The following is a 20,553-nucleotide window of genomic DNA, read 5'->3' on the forward strand; positions in this document are numbered from 1 at the left end:
ACAAGCCAGGACAAGCCTTTCCTATCAGCTGCATACAGGCCAAGGGAATGGCTTGAACCTGCCCGAGGGGAGACTGAGATGAGCTCTTAGGCAGAAGCTCTTCCCTGGGAGGGTGCTGAGGTGCTGGCACAGGGTGCCCAGAGAAGCTGTGGCTGCCCCATCCCTGGCAGTGTTCAAGGGCAGGTTGGACACAGGGGCTTGGAGCAAGCTGCTTTAGTGGAAGGTGTCCCTGCCCGTGGCAGGGGTTGGAGCTGGAGGAGCTTTAAGGTCCCTTCAACCCAAACCAGGCTGGATTCTGAATTCCTGGATTATTCTGAGGTTTTTCAGTTTGAGGTGTACTTGATGATCCCAGATGTGCTAACACGAGGATCATCTAGCTTCTGCTCTGAGAATAAACCCATTCGCACCTATTGGGTCAGCCTGGCTCCCTAGCTTTCTTTCCATGTACTGTGTGCAGTATTTCCCTGCTTGCTTTCCTATTTCTCAGTCTCTGCATTATGCTCATGCTGCTTTTCTTCCTTGCTGTCCATGGATATGGACAACGGACTCTGAATCTGGTTTTTCTTCTTCTCAGGCAGAAAAATCTCCCTTTTCTCAGCCTTCCCCTGTAGCCCAAATGCACAACAGCCGGAAGAGCTTTTCAGCCTCCAGAATTTTGGGACACGCGGAATGAGTTCACGGGAATTGTAATCCCATTTACGTTAACGCTCAAGAACTGGCGGGGGGGGGGGGGGTATTTGGTAAAAAATATGGTTTGGGAAAAAGAATAGCCCAATTCTTAAGGAATGGAAAACTCCCCGGGGGATCTGGGCTCACAGCAATCAGAACCAGCTCAAAGCAGCACTGTATGTCAGATAACTAACACGAAGATTTGTTATGTCGGTTAAATACTACCCTGATCCCAGTGCCATCACCCGCCATGGACTAAGCGCTGCTCCGACTGAGAGCAGGACCAGGAGCCCCTGAGGAGTTCTTTATCAGCTCTGGTCCCTCCTGGTTTTATTACCAAACAGAGCTTCCCATGGAGACCGTCCCCTCTCTCCCTGCACTCACAACAGCCTAAACCAGTATTTGCCTTAAAGAACAGCCCCGGCCGCTCACAAAATGGACGGCGGCCGAGCCTACTCCTCCCGGCGCTCCCTGGGGCGCGGCCATCTTGGCCCCAGTACTTCATCTCCCATGCCGCCGCGCGGCGGGGGGAGGCGATGTCCGCCATCTTGCCGCTGCCTCCTCCTCCCCCGGTGCGGCTGGATTGAATGAGCGCGCTGCCCGCCCGCCCGCGAGCTGAGCGCCATGTCAGGCACCCCGAGCCGCGGCACCCCCGGCGGGACCCCGCTGTCACCGACCCGCATCTCCCGCCTGCAGGAGAAGGAGGAGCTGCGGCAGCTGAATGACCGCCTGGCCGTTTACATCGACCGGGTGCGGGCGCTGGAGCTGGAGAACGACCGGCTGCTGGTGAAGATCTCGGAGAAGGAGGAGGTCACCACACGGGAGGTACGGCCTGCGGGCCCGCGGCTCCGGCCACCAGCGGCCCGTTGGAGCCGTTTTCCCCGCTCCGTCCCGCAACGGGGGTCCGCGGCCCAGCGGCTCGGCCGAGCCCTTCCCGCCCGCCCGGCTCGGGGCGCGCTGTGGCGGCTCCGTGCGGCCGCGGGCTTGGCGGCGCCATTCGCGTCCCGCCTCGCCCCGGCGGGAAGCGGGTTCCGGCCGACCCCAGCCCATGGGCTCGGCGCCGAGGGCGAAAGCTGCGGGGGCCGGGCCGGGCCGAGCGGAGAGCGCGGAGGGCGGCGGGAGTGCGTGTGGAGATCCGGCTCCTGCCTGTGCGGCCCCTCGGGGGCTGTCAGGGGCTCGGCGGCCGCGCAGTGACACCTTGGAGGCGGCTTAGGGCCGGCACCTGGAAGGGGCCCGGTGTCGGGAGCGGGCCGGCGACCGGCGGTGGTCGAAGCAGCGCGGTGCTCGTCGCGTTTGGGCCAGGGAGGGCCCGCTGCACCGAGCACGGTTCTCGCGGTCCGCCGGGGCTGCGTGCGGGTCTCAGCGGCCGCGGGGTGGTTCTTTGCTGTAGTTTGTAGTGTGTTCCCCATGCGGGCTGCTGGGTGTGCGGTACCCCGTGCCGAGCACGCGTGTTCTGTGCGAGTTGTATAGCAAGCGGAGCGTTAACTTTCCCTTTAGGGTCCGTGTGCTGATGGCCGCGTCTCGTATGGGATGCGATGAAAAACTTGCTTCTCAGCAGAGGAAATGTGGGAATGAAATCCTTGGTGTGTGAATCATCGAGTGGACGGTGTCCCTGCCTGTGGCAGAGGGCTGGAACCGAATGAGCTTTGAGGTCCCTTCCAACCCAAGCCGTTCTGTGGTTCTATGAGCTACTCCCGTGATCTTGGAGGCAAAACTCGGCACATCCTTTTCCCTAAGCCATATTTTGCTTTTCCCTCTTCTGTTGTATCGGCTTTCCCCCAGGACTCTCCTTCCCGTATAGAGGAAGGATGTGGTCAGTGACACAGCTGGGGGCACTCCCACCCATCCTGTACCAGTCCAAACCCCCTCTACATCATGTGGTGGAGGTAATCTGCAAGGTGAGGTGGCCCACCTCTGAGATGAAGTTAAACTTCAGTGGGAAGCCTGTAGATAGCAGCCTTTACTGCAGCTTGTGCTGTGCCACTGTGTAGGCTTTTATTTTTTCCTCCCTTTTTCTTTTTCCTCCCCCCTTTAAGGGTCTGATTTGATGCTGCTTGGGCTGGGAGGAGGCTTTGAATTCATTTTGTTTAAGCAGATTGGATATGATAGTGTCTTGTTGTGGGAATAGTTGCCCTACCTGCAGACTGTGCACCTAGGACTGAAGTTCCTTTGAAGTCCCTTGGTACCATTTAATGATAGATTATAACTCCCATGTTTTCGAGATAACTAGATATTGCTAACCATAAAGCATGGCTGCATCACTTATCCTATGTGAAATCGTGCTATAAACAAAATAACCACCTCTGATTCAGGGAGCTTTTAAGTCGTAGATTGCTGGAGGCGGGAATGAGTTTTACTGCATTTTAAATGCAGGAGGCATTGACAGCACACATGTAATGAGTAACAACAGGACAAGCAGACAACATAGATACAATCTCATTTGACTTTTAATACAGGCATAAACCAACTCCTAATGGCAGTTCTCTGTGTTAACAATTCTGGATGTAGTAATCAGAAATTAAACTTGATGATTTTGATAGCAATCCTTTGCTTGCTTTGCCCTTTGGTTTTCCTTTTTCCCTGTGCAGGCTGGTGGATGGTGGTTTATGACTGTGAGAGCAGTAAAACTGTCAGATTTGGGGTTTACTGGAGTAGAGGAATCCTTTCCTTTCACTTTCAGGACCTATCTAGTAAACTGGATTTTCTGCTGACAGTTCAGTTTTCTTGGTATACTTGGTACAGTTTATTGGAAATCACGTGTATAAAGTGATTAGGCTTAGCATGAAGTAAGATATTAATCAAAACCACCCCCCAACCAAACAAAAAAACCCCAAAAAAATAAACACATCCCAAAGCAACTCTGTGTAGAAGCACAGTTAAGTGTAGTCCTGTGGTGGTGGCACTGTTCTAGCTGCATCATTATATATATACACCTTTATATTATTCAACATATTTGAAATAGAGTATTTTCATTAAATTCCCCCTTGTCCTCAGCTGTGTGTAAATTTTGTTCTGATTTTTTTTCTATTTTATCTGTTTTAGTTGTTTAAATATTGTTATACTTTCAGCTTTGCTCTAGTAGTGGCAGGGACCATCATCTGCTACTCTGGTAGATGGAATGATGCATGTTGCGGGGTGGCAAACAGGAGTGACTGCTCACCAGTGGGCTCTATGTTGACACCTGAGCCTTCTGCCTTGAGTGCAGGTGGTGGATCTATAGTCCAAAGCAAACGGGAGGCTGAGGATTGCTATGACCAACGGTAGACAAGAGCATGGTATCATAAGATGTTTGTCCATTGCTTGTAACTCCAGTATCCCACAGTAACCATGTCTGAGAAAGGGGCTGGGATGGGATCATTTCTGACATGCTCGTCCCCACCCCTGCATGCATGGGAACAAAGGGGTGGCATTTCTGAGCTTGTTCTCAAAGCTCTGGTTTAGGGGAATGTCTTTGAGATGAGTGAAGTCCTGCTTGGTGCTGTTTGGGCAAGGACCATAGTCAGTGTTGTGCCAGGCTCTTTAATCATCAGCTGCTTGGAATGTTCTTTTTCCTCCTTGTTTTAGTCACCAGTCTGCAGAAGGTAAAAGGAAGCAGCCACTTTCCCCTCTGTTGGGCAATCTCCTTAGTCCTACAGACCACAGCTGCCTCATGGCTCTTCTTGAGGAACACAAAGCTGCCACCTCTTAACAGCAAAGAAAAGAAACTTTACAGAAGTTGATTCATCTTTAGTCCTCTACTAATTATAGCCCCTTTTCCTGCTTTTCCTAACTGTCCAATGCTGTTCTATCTCTACTTGTGTGCAGTAGGCCTCTAGAGAGCTACAAATATATAACAGTAGGTTCTCAGACAAATGCAAAGAGTACTTTGTGTGTCTGGACGAACCTGTGGTTATGCTGATTTCTTGTTTGCTCTCTTGCATGAATCCCCTTAGCTTAGTCTATGTCAAGAGAACTTTAGCTCATCCCCTTGCTTTTCTACCTTGCCTAGTATATGACTGATGCACTTCTCACTGTGCTGGGGTTACTGTTACAATGACCTCATTTGTGAGGCTGGGAGGAGGAAATGCTGGAAGGGCTGAGAGGAAAAAGCTCCTAGAGCTCTCCTCAGTTCCCTTTCTACCAAGTCCTTCTCCTCCCCTGCAATGCTTACGATTGCAGCCCTCCATGATGGGCATGGGAGAGATATCCCACTGTTCTCACCCACAGAAAGGAGGAGCAGAGATGTAGTAGGTGTGGTGTTGCCACCTGCAAAATACATGTTCAGATGCTGCCGTGGATGCGCATTCAGGAGCTGTAGCCTCCAAGATGTGGGGCTAAATGGTCTTAGGGCACTGCAGACATCATCTGGGAGGTGATGGTGGTGGTCCACAACACACATCATCATTGTTCTTGAGAACTTGACTCATATTCCGGGTGAGTCTGAGCTGTAGCTGACTGGCAGCCCTTTGTCAGTCCAGAATCGGGTGAGTAAGAACATATTGAGCCACACATGGTGGGAATACACTTATGTTTAGCATGTAAATGCATGTTAGTGAGATTAATGTTTTATTACTAAATTTCTCTGGACTCACTTGGAGTTGGATGGGGCTTCTTGCCTAGCACATTCATTGCCTTCTTGGCGTGTTTCCTGTGTTTTCATTGAGAAGCCTTGCAGCTTCTCTCAAGATACTGCCATGGGAGAGTCTGTGTTCTTGTGTCTATCCTTGAACTGCTGCACAGGGAGCTCAGAGTGCTCCCAGCACAGGTTGATCGGTTGAGGAGCATCAGCCTTTCAGACTGGTCTGTGGAAGCATCTCTAGTTCCTTGTTCTCTATATGCTCTAGTTTCTTGTTTTGTGTGTGGCCCAATTACAGACTTAGAGGTTCTTTCCTTGGCAAAAGAGGGGAAAAAACATGGGAGCACCTTCAGAGTGCAACTTGTAGGATGCTCAACTTGGCCTCTGTACAGGAGGAGTTGCAGGAAGAGAAGGACAGGGCTTGGAGCAAGCTGCTCTAGTGGCAGGTGTCCTTGCCTGTGTCAGGGGGTTGGAAGTGTATGGGCTCTAAGGTGCCTTCCAACCCAAGCCAGGCTGTGATTCTGTGATGGCTGAGCAGATCCTGCAGAGTGACACTGGGTTGTGCCACTGCTGGTGACAACAGGAGTTTGGTTTTTACCGCCACAGAACTGTCTTTCAGGATTGATGACTGCTTCAAAGAGAGGGGATCCACCTGACTAAGTAGGCAAACTTTTCCTTGCCAGCAAGGCTGGTCAGCCTGCTAAGAAGAACTTTATATGGGAATGATGGGGTAGGGAGAGATTCCTCTCAGGTGAGGAAGTGGTGGATGGGGAAAGCAAGCAAAAAAGGCCTGGGGTTGTGCAAGCAGAGGAGAAAGCAACAGAAAAAGGATGGAATGGGAACACCCCAAGCATGGGCGCATGAAGAAGGAAGTGCCTATGGGACAGTCTTGTGGGGAAAGCTCTACTGCCCTGCGTGGGGAGTCATCACTTGGGTGCTTCTCTGAAAAACCAGTGTGTGTAGCGTGGGGAGCAGACAAGGAGCAAGCAGTCTGTGGGCAGTTACACCTCTGTGGTCTCATTGGGATCAGGGATAGCTCACACAACTAGAGTGCTGGGATGGATGGATACAGGCTTTTCAGGAAGGTGGGGAGGGAGAACAGTGGGAATGCTGAGAGCTCTGCCTGAAGACAGGTTAAGAGCTAGCTGGGAACCTGTTGGTCTGCCTACTAATTCTGACCAAGACGGGGTGATGTTGTGAACTGCGTCTGCTACTGACCTGATCAAGAAGAGGTAAATGAGGCCGCCTCAAGTCAGCTGGGAGAAGCCTCACATGCCCTAGTTTTTGTGCTCTGCTAGGTATTTTGTGCTACCTAATATTTAATAAATGAGGAAGGGCAGTGACCATGATGTGGTCAAGTTTGGGATCTGTAGAGGATGAAGCAGCACAAAAAGCAGGACCACAGCTCTGGATACAAGGAGAGTAGGCTTCAGCCACTTCAGGCCTCTGCTTGGTAGAATCCCATGCCCTAGAGAGCAAAGGGGGTCCGTCAAAGCTGGGTTGATATTCAAGGATGACCTCCTCCAGGCTCAAGAGTGGTCCATCCCAACAATCAGGAAGTGGAGCAAAGGTGGCAGGAGGCCATATGGATGAGCAAGGAGGTCCAGACTAAACTCAGACATAAGGAAGGCTCATGTACTCATTGTCTTCTTATCAGACCAGTCTTCAGGAATTCCAGACCCCTGCCACCTGAGTGAAAGCCTGGCACAAGGAATAAACCCATCTTGAAGTGTTCTCCTGTTCAATTTGATAATCTAGAACTTTCCTTGGTGTTATCATAAATCCATATTCTCTTTGCATCCTATTGTCAGAGTTCTGGCAAGGTTTTAGCGGGTTTTTCTTGCTTTTTTTCCTCTTTTCAGTGGTTGAAGGTGTTCCTGCTCATTGCTGTCTGCTGCCTCTGCTGGAAGTTGCACTGTGTCCTTACCTCTCAGTTATTTCTGGCTGTTCAATGCTTTACCTTAAAATGCCAGTGAAAGTGGCTTTTTGACTAACACTTTGACTTTGGAATTGGAGCTTTGTGTTTCCTTCTAATGTTTGTTACTGGAATAAGAGCAGAGATGTGGTTAACATGAATGAAATCCATACCAAGCTACCACACTGGTTATGCCATGAATGAATCAGTTCTTTCTAATTAAGAAGCACAGTCCCTGGTTCTCTTTCTACCAACAGGTTCTGAAACAGCTTTTGTCAGGCAATTTTCAGCTCCAGCTAATGACATTCTCTCTACACAGGAGTTGCATGAAATGTTTATTCTCTGTTCAGAATACCATTGTTTTGGCGCTGTATGAAAGAGTTCAGCATAGTCATGGTACACCTCTTTGTAGGAATTTCTTTATCTTGTAACTGGTAATATGGAGTAGAGTTGGCTTGTGCCATTGACAACCTCTGACTATCAGCTATGGAGTAAAAAAAACCCCAAGCTTAAGTAGAATAAAGATTGAAAGAATTAATTCTTTAAAAAGAAGGTAGTAAGTTTGCATGGGTAGACAGCCAAATCAGATCTGGTGTGTGGTTTGCTCATAAACCAAGGCTTATCAACCCTTACACTGTTGTATTTTAGTTAATTTCAGAAGCTTTAGGAGACTATAGTCTATATCAGGAGCTTTCATTATATCCCGACTGCTTTTCATCAGTCTTTTTGAAGACCAGATGGTTGAGTCTGGCATTGGAGCCACTGTGATGTTGGAATAGGCACTCCAAGGAATAGCACAGTTTGCTTTGTTGTTCCTGTGTTTTATGCTTTGTAATGAAATTGCTCTTCCTAAAGATGGTGCATTCAGCTTTTGGCTCTTCTCACTCCCTGATTGCTCTGTTTTCTGAATTTAACATTAGTGATAGTTGTCCTGGTGTCCTTTCATAGAATCAATAGCATGGAGCAGCCCAGACACCCCCGTGTGCTTGGCTGCACCCCCAGAGCATGAGCAGCAGGTCAAGGCAGGGGATTCTCCCCCTCTGCTGTGCTCTGGGCAGACCCCCCCTTGCAGTCCTCATCCAGCTCTGGGGCAACACCACAAGGGGGGGCATGGAGCTGTTGGAGCGAGTCCAGAGGCCAGGGAGATGCTGCGAGGGCTGGAGCAGCTCTGCTCTGGAGCCAGGCTGAGAGAGCTGGGATGGGTCAGCCTGGAGAAGAGAAGGCTCCTGAAGGGGAGACCTGAGAGCAGCTCCAGTGCCTGAAGGGGCTGCAGGAAACGTGGAGAGGGGCTTTGGCCAAGGGCCTGTAGGGACAGGCCAAGGGGAATGGCTTGAACCTGCCAGAGGGGAGACTGAGATGAGCTCTGAGGCAGAAGCTCTTCCCTGTGAGGGTGCTGAGACGCTGGCACAGGGTGCCCAGAGAAGCTGTGGCTGCCCCATCCCTGGCAGTGTTCAAGGCCAGGTTGGACACAGGGGCTTGGAGCAAGCTGCTCTATGGAAGGGGTCCCTGCCTGTGGCAGGGGGTTGGAACTGCTTTAAGGTCCCTTCTTGGACTGTTAATCTTTGAGTTGTTCTCATATCTGAATACTTTCTTCCCCTTAGGTGAGTGGAATCAAGAGTCTCTATGAATCTGAACTGGCTGATGCTCGAAGAGTTCTGGATGAAACTGCCAAAGAGAGGGCCAGACTACAGATTGAAATAGGAAAACTGAGAGCAGAACTTGAGGAGTTCAATAAAAAGTAAGGAAAATCTTCCATGATGCAAGATGATGATGATTTTTTGCATTGGAACGGGCAGTTTTTGCAGTAGGAGTGATACTATTGGGTCTTCCTAATGCCTTTTGGATGCATTGCAGATCAGTGAGAAGATAGAGGCTTGTTGGTACAGCTCATCAGGGCAGATCATCTGACCAGTATATTCACAAATGTATTTGTAGAAACAAAACCAGTATACTCTGAGTTGGGCAGTTCAGACATCTAGAGGCAGAAAAGATTAGTTGTGCCTGTTTCTGTCCTCCTGTGTCTCTGGTTATGTGACCATGCACAATGGAAGCTGCTTAGTAAACCAGGTTGAGAAACTAAGTTAAAACTGACCCATCCAAGGAAGGTTCACTTTTAAAGGTTATCAGTTTCATAATCTGCTTCAGTGCTCTGACTCATAGCAGAAATGAAGGAAAAGGGTGGCCTTAAGGAATTCGGGAATACGGAAGCAGTGTTGCCTTAAAAACACATGAAGCTAAAACGCAAGTGTGCTGCAAGAAGATCTTGTATCAACTGTACTTTAAAAACCTGCTGTTCAGTCTGAATCACAGAGAATTGGCCTGATAAACTGGCTCTGAAGCCAACTGCAATCCATCATTTCCATTCCCACCAGGGAGTTTTCATAACCAAATCCTGGTCAGCAGTTGAAACTTCATTTTTAAAATTAATATATGGATATAAAATCGGTTTTAATCCAGTAGTCCTACTGTAAGTCACCCATCTCCCTTCATTTGCATCTAAGTAGTTATAAAAGGAATCATATAATCATAGACTGGTCTATGATTATATACTATGATTCCAGATCTGATTGTCTGCAACGCATTTACAGTGAGTTGTTTTACTGCATAACACATGTGATGCAGGGTCCTGTGTCTGGGGAGTCTGTTTTAAAGCCTTTCTGATTGCTGCTGAATAGCTGTTTTTAAGTAGAAGTTGTGTTTTGTCTATATATTTCCTGCAAGCTGCTGAGCTTGAAGACACTGCACATATGTTGCAGAACAGAATTCACACAAACAGATTGGACTAATGATTAAAAGAATTGGTTATAGGGAAATGAAAAACAAATTCAGAGATTGCACCAAGGAAGATGAATTTTAAGATGGTTTAAGAGGAAAAGGCAAGAAGCCATTCCCTGTGTTCTTGGTGGGAGATTAAAGTGAGCTTAAACTGCAGCAAGGACATAGTGCTTCACAGAAAACCCTATGTTTTTAATAACATAATGACATACACTCAGAGAAGCTGCAGAAAGTCAGTATGTTAGAGGAAAAGGCAGACAAGTAATTGGTGGGCAGGAGGAAGATGACCTTGATAGTGTCTGTGAGTTGGACCTAACAGCTCAAATAATCATATTCAAAGTGACCAGAACTGCTTTGCTCGTAATGAATACTGCTGAGAAATACTGGTTTATTCCTATGACCACATTTCCAGAGTGAATTACTTTACTACTTCAGGTGGGAATACATCTTGAGGAATGGACTTGGCCACATCAAGTACAAAACACTGGGAATGCTCATGTGCCTCTAAGGAGATGCATGTGCTCTGCTTCTTGGGCTGTAGTCCAAAATGATAGATGTCAGCAATTAAATGTGCTGTGAAGCACTGAGATGGCAAAATACTCCACACCTTGTGTGTGAAGCTGCATTATTGTCATCTTTTAGCTGGCAGAGTTGCCTTCTTGTTTTATTCTTGCCTGCCCATGACATTCTTTACTAGGCAATGCAATTACAACACACTGGTACTAGCTGTGAGTTTTAAGAGGCATTTACTATTGCTTTCATTAGCTGCATTTGCAGGTTACTGTAGCAGCCATGTAGTGGTATACTTATCCTAATCAAATGTGTATCATAACCAAATACCTGTAGTATTAACCAGGACATGCGCCAGACGTGTGCACCCACTTAATAAATGTAATGAACTTTCGTTTTTAGCTACAAGAAGAAAGATGCAGATTTGTCTGTGGCTCAGGGTCGCATTAAGGATCTTGAAGTGCTGTTCCATAGAAGTGAAGCAGAACTCAACACTGTCCTGAATGAGAAACGCAGTCTGGAGGCAGAGGTGGCTGATTTGAGAGCCCAGCTTGCTAAGGTATGGCTGTGACTGCTTCCAGACTCAGTATTGTCACACGTGGTGTTCTTTGCAGTTAATTTATAATCTGAACATAGTAGATCCGTCTCTCTTACTGGTGAACCTTTGCTTGCTCCTCTTGAATATAAAACTAAATAGTAAGAAATGTCTAAAATAGCCACAGCAACATCATGGTTTAGAAATGTTACTAGTCAAAAGCTTTTATTTAAAACTTTCTGGTACGTGTTTGTATAGTCATGAGGTATCAGATACTAAATGTTGTCCTTAGTAATGTCCTGCATAATTCAAACTTAGGTTAGAGTACCCAGTAGAGCAATGCTAGCAAGAAGAACATGCAGAATGTATTGTGCTTGAGGAATTAATATTCCTCAGCTCCATTACCATCCTGTATTGAAATAATCCTATGTTTTAAATAACCAGTCTACAAACACAAAAGCTTGCTTAAATATTCATAAGCCTGCACACACTTTCTTTTGTTGTGGTGGGTTTTGTTTTGTTTGAGGTTTTGTCGTTGGGCTTTTTGTTTCCTTTAAATGGCTTGTCATTAGATGTGTGAATAATTGGTCTAGAGATGGCAGATGAAGACCATAAGGGAATTATGGATCAAGAACAGGGGTCCAGACAAAATTAGATCCTTACCTTTAAAACTGTTGCCTAGGCTGAAGATGGTCACGCTGTGGCTAAGAAGCAGTTGGAGAAGGAGACCCTCATGCGTGTGGACCTGGAGAATCGGTGCCAGAGCTTGCAAGAGGATCTGGATTTCAGGAAGAATGTGTTTGAGGAGGTATTGTCAACCTAATAAAGTTATCATAGTCTGAAGTTTAGGCAGCTTTTACTCAAACTGACTGTAAGCAGTTACCAACTAGTCCAGGTAGGGAAAATCAGTATTACCCTTGCTAGGAATAGATGGAGTAATAAAATAGTCAAAGGTTTTGCCAGAGTTAGACAGTAAATCAGTGGCGGAGTTGAGTGACAGGGGTATTGTCTATGGGCATGTGAGCTTACATAGCAGCTGACTACTGTGGGAAAGGGAATGTCTTGTTCCCTCTCTCTGGACCTCCTTACTTGCACCAGCTCTAATGAGTAGAGGTCATCCAGTATATAGAATGAGACAGGAGATCTGCATGTGCTTAAAAGTGAAACTTGAAGATGCAGATTTTTCTCTGTAATAAAATGCAGATGTTTTGCTATATTCACACTCAATATGTGTAATGGTCACAAAAGGGGTTAACTTTTATCTGACTCCTTGTAGACTGCTATTGTACTGTAGGGATGTATATAGAGAAGGAAAGGGTTTGTAATGCAGCAGATGGGATCTCTTTGCTATGTAAAAAATCATGTTCTCTTCTCCCCATCTTCCCCCTGTTTTAACTTCTGTAGATCCCTTAAGAATTAGATCCTGCTAAATGAGAACTGTAATTTGCATCTGTTAGTACGTGGAGCAATGCTTAGGCTTAAATGCTTTTAGTACTGTAGTTCCTATGTACTAATTAGGAGTGAAATAGTTAATTGTTGTCTGAATGGAATTGCTTGTACTGGTTTACCCTCATGTGGTAATTTGTCCCCCTTGTGTGTGTAGGAAATAAGAGAGACAAGAAAACGTCATGAACATCGCTTAGTTGAGGTGGACACGAGTCGCCAACAGGAGTATGAATCCAAAATGACTCAGGCCCTGGAGGATCTGCGAAATCAACATGATGAACAAGTCAAACTGTACAAAATGGAGCTTGAGCAGACCTATCAGGCCAAGGTAACTCCTGCTACCTGCAGTCTGACAGGATGTCCACTTGCTGAGATAAAATGGTTTCTATCAGCCCTACTGTCTTTAAGGAGACAAGTAATTATAATTGGAAGAAGTTTTGTCCCATTGTTCTAATGCCTCCTCTGGTGCTTGTGCACAGATGCATTTTCAAGGGGGGTAAATAGCCAGGAATAGCTTTAGCCAAGAAAGGCCTCGTTGTGAGACAAAGCATGGTCACTGCAGAGGACTCAGTAGGAATAGTCGATGTCATGCAATGACCAATGTGACAATGTTTCCTGCTCTAAGGGCTTTTGATGTCAGTAGTCCAGTTCTTCCTCCAAAAGGATATTTGCAGGTTATCTAAATCAGTGCAAGTGACTTGTCTAAACCTTGCCTTCCAGCTGGAGAATGCCAAACTGTCCTCTGACCAAAATGACAAAGCTGCTGGTGCAGCTCGAGAGGAGTTGAAGGAGGCTCGCATGAGAATAGAAACTCTCAGCTACCAGCTTTCTGGCCTTCAGAAACAGGTAAGGGTCTGAAATTGCTTTCTCCTCTATTACAGAGCACAGTGTTGTTTGGATATATGAACTTCCATCCCTTAATACTTCCTGAATTTTATGGAGAAAAATGATTTGTGTTGGAAAGGACCTTAAGATCATCCACTTCCAACCCCCTGCCTCACACTAGACCAGATTGCCCAAGGCTCTGTCCAACCTGGCCTTGAACACTGCCAGGGATGGAGCATTTATCACTTCTTTGGGCACCCTGTGCCAGTGTCTCACCACCGTCACAGAGAAGAACTTCTTCCTTATATCCAACCTGAACTTCCCCTGTTTCAGTTGAAACCCATTGCCCCTTTTCCTGTTGCTACAGTCCCTGATGAAGGGCCCCTCTCCAGCATCCTTGTACCCCCCTTCAGACACTGGAAGCTGCTCTGACCTCTCCGTGCAGCTTCTCTTCTCCAGGCTGAGCAGCTCCAGCTTTCTTAGCCTATATTCATACGGGAGGTGCTCCAGCCCCCTAATCATCCTCGTGGCCTCTGGACTTGCTCCAACAGCTCCATGTCCTTACCTTGAGGGCACCAGAACTGCACACAGTGCTGCAAGTGGGGTCTCATTTTATGTTCCTTTGGGAGGGAGTTGAATTTTTACCATGTTCCCTGTGCCCACACAGATACCAAGTGGGTTTTCCTTTGCTGTCTTCCCAGGCCAGTGCAGCAGAAGATCGTATTCGTGAGCTGGAGGAAATGATGGCTGGTGAGCGGGAGAAGTTTAGGAAGATGCTAGATGCAAAGGAGAGGGAAATGACAGACATGAGGGACCAGATGCAGCAGCAGCTCACAGAGTACCAGGAGCTGCTTGATGTTAAATTAGCACTGGACATGGAGATCAGTGCTTACCGCAAGCTCCTGGAAGGAGAAGAGGAAAGGTATGTACAGATTCCATGTTCTTAGGACTCACGGGAGTTACTTGCACTTCTTATGTTTTCGGTTTCGCTAAAGTCATACTGGCTTCACACTACAATGTGTTGTATGGCAGACTTACATAAAACACATGTAGGTGTTCTCTGAACACTGTATTTTGGTTTTTATAATGGTCTCAGAGTACAGTGCAATATATCATTCCATGCTTGACATTCACAGAAGCACAGGATGGTTTAGGTTGGATGTTAGGTTAAAGCCATTCCTCCTTGTCCTGTTCGTACAGGTCCTTGTCCAAAGTCCCCCTCCAGGTTTCTTGCAGCCCCTTTAGGCACTGGAGCTGCTCTAAGGTCTCCCCTTTAGGAGCCTTCTCTTCTCCAGGCTGAACCAGGCCAGCTCTCTCAAAAGCAGAGCAGACATTCATCTTCTCTTTATTCAAGTGCTTATACTTCTAAGTTTTAAAATCATGTGACCCAAGAACATTGTGTTTTGTAGTGAATATACTGGAGGGAAGGGTTAAGCAGTCTGTCCTGCTCTCATTAGCACTGCTTTCCACGTCACATTATCATGCTACCAGGCAATTTCTCAGGGATGGATTACCGCATCCTGCCCTTACCCTGCTCCTTATATTCAGCCCTCCTGACACACACAGTGAGGCTCCTTTATGCTTTGCATATTACAGCCTGGTTCCCGAGTATATTGTGGCATTCCTGCTTGGTGTGCAGTCCCCTGGCTGAGTTAATTAAAATTCTTGCTTCCTTGTGTTAAGGTTGAAGCTGTCTCCAAGTCCCTCCTCCCGTGTGACAGTCTCTCGGGCTACCTCCAGCAGCAGCAGTAGCAGCACTTCACTTGTTCGCTCTTCCCGAGGCAAGAGAAAACGGCTTGAGGCAGAGGAGCTTTCAGGCAGTGGAACCAGTGGGATTGGCACTGGAAGTATCAGTGGCAGTAGCAGCAGCAGTAGCTTCCAAATGTCCCAGCAAGCTTCAGCTACAGGAAGTATCAGCATAGAAGAGATAGACCTGGAGGGCAAATATGTTCAACTGAAGAACAACTCGGACAAGGTGAGTGTCAGCAAAACTCCTGGAGAGCAAGGAGGAGCTGAATTGAAAGGGCACAGCCTTTTGTAGCACAAGTAGGTGGAGTCACCTGGAGAGCAGGAGCAGTGTCCCAAGGTGCAGAATCCTGTGGTCATTAACAGGGGCAGGAATCCAAGTTGAACCTTACAATGTACTAGTATATGTGGTGTTTGCGGCAAGAAGAGAGCATAGTTCATGTCCCAATGTCCCTGTGCTGGTACCTTGCTCATGTGAATAGCCTTGCTGGCTCTGGCAGAATGGTTTTGTCTGAAATGTCTTTTTCAATTTTGCTGAATGACCTGATGGAATTTACACTTGAGACTATGAGTGGGTATAGAAAAATACTTTGAAGTTAGAATGCAGATGTTTACCAACCATGTAAATTTATATCCACATCATTTTAATAGAGAGACCTAGAGAAAGCTGTGGTGCCTCTTCGCTTGGTTTTGCTCACCCTAAATAACCTGATGACTCTCTCCATTAGGATCAGTCTTTGGGTAACTGGCGACTGAAAAGACAAATTGGAGATGGAGAAGAAATTGCCTACAAGTTTACTCCTAAGTATATCCTCAGAGCTGGGCAGACTGTAACAGTAAGTTCTGCTTACAGTGTGTCAACCACGTACTCCTTTTAGCGATACTGTGGCAGTTGTAAAACGTTTGGTGCAGCCTGATTTGATGTGAAACTTGGGGTTTCATGGATCTCGTCTTAGAGGAGCAGGGTTTCAGTTACAAAAATGCAGAACAGAAATTTCTGTGTGAAGCATTTCACTATTTAAAATCACTTTGGGGACAAGATACAGTTGAAGAAAAAGGTGGGTTTGGGGGGGGTAGGTGGGTGTTGGTTTTCAGACACCTTTGCCCAGGTTTGGAACAGGAACCCTGCTCAACCTCTTGATGAAATAGAATGTTTCAGAGCTTTCCTTCAGTCTTGTGAACTTTAGTTACAACTGGGTGTTCTCAGCCTTAACTGTAGTAGAACAGCCGCTTTTCTCTGATGGTGTGTTTGACTTGCATAATATGTTGCATGTTATTGCAACAGATGCAATTTCAGAGGAAAAAAGATGACTTTCTTTGAATCAATTCCAGCTATTTCTATATGTATCTTACTCAGATACATATAAAGATGGCATTGCTACACTAGAAGCTGCAGTTTGCCTTGGCTCCATGCAGTAGGCTCATTGAGATGGGAAGGATGAATTTGTGTGTTAAGAAAAGAATTGATAATTGCAATAGTAGAGAGTTGTTTGTTGTTATGGCCACTGTTACCCTTTGTTGTAGACAGAATAATAACTTACTACAAGTAGTGGTGTAAAACTGCCAGTGGAATTCAGGAACAAAACCAACATGCAAAGAAAAAGTAGGAGAATTAGGGGGTTCTGTGTATATATAAAACTAAAAGGTGCATCTCCAGGTAATTACAGAATGTCTTTCTCACTAGATTTGGGGTGCAGATGCAGGAGTATCCCATAGCCCCCCTTCTGTTCTCGTGTGGAAGAATCAAGGCAGCTGGGGCACCGGAGGGAATATCCGCACGTACCTTGTCAACTCCGAAGGAGAGGTAGGAAGAAGCTGGAGGCTGGGTTAGTTCCGAGAGCCCTTCATTTGGAGGGCACTGCTGGGGGGATGGCAATGCCAAAATCCTGATTTTTAAGGTCCCCCCCCATCCAAAATAAGTTTCTAACACTGAAATAACCTTGGTTTTTGGAATTGTTTTTAGTGTTAGATCTAGGGCAAGTTGCTTTAAAACCTCCAAAATTTAATAGGGGTATTGTACTGTGATGGGATAGCAAAAGCTTAAGGTAGCTATAGACTACTGCTGTCTCCTTGTCTGTCTTTTTGTGTAGGAAGTTGCAGTGAGAAGTGTCACTAAATCAGTAGTTGTGCGAGAGAACGAAGAGGAAGAGGATGAAGCAGAGTTTGGAGAGGAAGACCTTTTCAACCAACAGGTAACAAGATGCAGACCAGATATTTAACTTGTGCCTCATTTGTTTGATTAATCAGGCGTAAGATTTAGTCAGGGTCTCTTAAACTCGAGCTGTCTGGTCCATTCTTCCAATGGATGCTTGCAGAGGACAAACTTGGAATGCCTTGCAGCATTGTTGCAGTGTACAGGGAGTATAACCTGTGTGACTGCTCCAGGAGTTGCTGCTTGAGCAGTACAAGAGTACAGTTCCTGTTGCTGCAAGCTTCAGCTTAGTGATTTACTTTTCATAGTATATATCTGCCATGTCTGAAATGAACTTGATTTTCTTAATAATACCTTACATCTTCATAAGCTGTAGTTATATATTCATTATATATAAAATATAATATTCATAAGCCTGTGTAATACCTGACCAGCAGTGGCAGAGTACAGAGCAGTTGTGCAGCACAGAGCTCTTTCCAACAGAAACATCCTTTGAGTTTGCTGTAAAGCTAATGCCATCTTGACTGTCATTTGTCATCTGTATCAGTATTGAAAGGATGGAGATTAACCAGTGAACCACAAGGAGACCAGCAGTGTCTCAAGCCTGGCAGTAGGCTGTGATTTACATGGTGCTTTCTCTAAAGTTGTGCTATTACTTCAGTATAACCAGAGTCCAGGCTTACAACATGAAAAGCCAGCAAGAATTGAGTTCAGCTTTTTCTGTCTTATTTTAGGGCGATCCCAGAACAACCTCCAGAGGATGTGCTGTGATGTGAAGAAAGAAACAAATAAAACTACTATTTGCTTCTTTTCCCCATTTCTTTCTTTTTATTTTGGCTAATTTTTTTCCCTCCAGAGCCACTGAAAACTATTTTTATATGCATCATCTGATTTCTTTGAAGTTTACTCTTGGTACATTTTTATAAAAAGAAAACACAAAAAAAAACCCTTTTCCTGAACCAAACTGCCAGAGTTTTTAATAGTAATTTTTTTTTTCCTCCCTCTTTGTTGAAACACTAGAGTGGAATGCTTTTTTCCCATATCCAGAGTTTAAAGTCTTATGTACGAACCTGCAGCAGAAATGGGTTGAGACTCCTGGAGCGTATGGTAAATCTATAATTGCAGATATAGCCAGGATAAACTCCAAAAGGAAGTTTAGGAAGGCATGTTCACCTGTAGGGCCCCAGGAGAGATTCCCACAATGTTACTGCCATTGCTTAAATCGTGGAGGAATCTTGCCTGGTATCCTCAGCAGTGTCCAGCTTAGGAAAATGAGACCCAACGTTCATGTAAAAGTGCTCCTCCAGGGAAGGAACCAAAGGGAAGTTGTGCTGGAAACTTGGGACCAGAACATCTTGTCCTACCCCAGGGTTTGACACTGGTAGAAACGTCTGAGTGTCAACACCTTTAGCTCCATATAATTATTTCAGGAGATGGAGAATGAAGGCTTCTGCTTACTGAATACACTACACCTTAAGGTGTGGAAGTGTCAAACCCAGAGTTTTAACTGTTTTATTTTGGGGGGATTTTGACATTGTCACCAATGAGACCTTGTTAAATCATGGCTGCAGGTTGTGATGTGCAGTCGCCATGAAGCGTCATGATTTAACACTTTTGACATATTCAGCATTAAGCAGAATGATGAGCATTTTAGATGTTGAAAATGTTTTTACTTTTGGCAATGATAAATATTAGTGATTTTAAAGGTTATCCTGCATAAATGTTCTCTTTTTTTAATCGGAGGTGGATGCAGCTTGTCCATACTTACAGTCAAAGGGGCATTGTCAGATATCTTAAGGAGCAGCATTTGCAGAATACTACAGACATAGTTTAAGAACCTCTTTAAAAAGCTAAGAGAAACTGCTGCTTAGGATGTTAGCATTGCTTTGTGGTGTTCAAATGCTTAAAGTCAAGTCTAACAGGAAGTGAAGGGACAATAATGCTTTTTATAATAAATGCTTTCCGTGAGTAGCAGATGGTTTTTGGTTCAGGATGGTGCATTCTGTGTCTGACAGTGTCCCTTTGAATTAAGGTTTCTTCTGCTGCACTTCTCTGCAAGCTCTTGACTCCTATCAGGGTTAGTATTCCTACAGTAGCACATCTTTAAGCACTTGGAAAAGGCCTTGACTGCTCCAAAGAATGTACTTGCTACTGTACAAGCAAATGTGGTTTTTTTTTTTCCACTAGTTATTAGCTTTGGATACAAAATTTGGATACCAGTTGATGCCAGCATAGATTCCTGTTTTTACCTGCATTCTTGAACTCTGATCTTGTCCTTCAAGTAGTTTAGATTCATCAAACAAGCTACAAGGTTTGGATGTTTTCGGTGGCTTTTGGACATTATGTTCTCTGAACATTATTGTGACTGACAGATATAACCTAGAAAGTCAGTTTAGTGGCTTTGACTGATGGCTTTGTAATGCAAGCAGGGTGGGAACAAAAGGGGGGGGGGGTTAAGCTTATGGATTTATTTTGCCATTTAAAAATAAATCAAAGATGCTACTTTCTCTATTTGAGTGGGATGACTGAAGTCCAGAAATTAATGGCTATTTACAATTACATTGTAAACCGTTATCAGAGAATCCATTACAGAAAAGCACTATGAAAGTTTGGCTGTTTGGGCTAATGGGATAACTCCATTGATGTACTTGGCTGGTTTTCTAATGTAATTTTCCCACTCTGCTTGAGTAGAAGGTTAAATATGTAGTAAATCACGTCTCTGTCAAATGTATTTAGTGGAATTATGTTTCTCAGACATACTGTGATCAATTACCTTTTCTAAATTTGGTGTTAGACAAATGAATGCAATCAATGTAAAAGCATTTTTGCAATGCACCTTCCAACCACTGGACAGCATTTCCCTTTCTGACCCACAGCTTCTAGAACATACTTTAAATGATGGTTGAGGGCTTTTTGCCTTTTTTTTTTTTTCTTCTTTGCCATAAAGTTCTGTGTTTATGTGTTTGGTTTTTTTTTCACGTTGGCCAGTTTTCAGATTGCTTATTCTGCTTTAAGATTGTCCTGTAAGCTGTTCTGTGATCTTTAAATACTAATGCAGTGAGCGTGTAGTTCATTTGTATTTTTTCCTGTGATTTTTGTTCTTTTCTCCTGTAAAGAATGGGCTGGGAAAGGCAGCTTCAACGAGGGAAAACCTCTTTGCTACCTGAGCCATAGTTTTCTTAACAGCTACTGTATGGGGAATGTGTCGTGTTGCAGCCTTAAGGACTGGTGCTTGCAGACCTTGTGATGGGCACTGTGCCCTTCAGGAACAGCCTGCAGGCTACTGGAAATCTGATCCATGGATCCAAGCTGTAAATTACAAGACATAGAAAAACTACTGTATTCCATGGACTTCCTTTGTTGCATGTGCATCTTCTCTGGGTGCCATCCTTTCCTCTTGCTTTTGACGCTGAGCTTCAGTATAA

General features: G+C 45.5%; 1 protein-coding gene across 1 annotated transcript; it reads left to right on the plus strand.

Moving 5' to 3' along the window:
- The first annotated feature begins 1,143 nt into the window (after nt 1-1,143).
- Nucleotides 1,144-20,093, plus strand: LMNB2 (lamin B2). Its single transcript, XM_057406756.1, has 12 exons — nt 1,144-1,494; nt 8,741-8,877; nt 10,827-10,983; nt 11,642-11,767; nt 12,563-12,733; nt 13,126-13,251; nt 13,932-14,152; nt 14,914-15,205; nt 15,705-15,812; nt 16,661-16,780; nt 17,067-17,168; nt 17,863-20,093. The coding sequence occupies exons 1-12, from the start codon at nt 1,294-1,296 to the stop codon at nt 17,902-17,904; spliced, it is 1,803 nt and encodes a 600-aa protein (XP_057262739.1). The 5' UTR covers nt 1,144-1,293; the 3' UTR covers nt 17,905-20,093.
- The last annotated feature ends 460 nt before the right edge of the window (nt 20,094-20,553 follow it).

The sequence above is a fragment of the Pezoporus wallicus genome, unplaced genomic scaffold, assembly GCF_028554395.1.
Source record: "Pezoporus wallicus isolate ANWC-B61680 ecotype Strahan unplaced genomic scaffold, APGP_CSIRO_Pwel_v1 contig_10514, whole genome shotgun sequence".
Lineage (NCBI taxonomy): Eukaryota > Metazoa > Chordata > Aves > Psittaciformes > Psittacidae > Pezoporus > Pezoporus wallicus.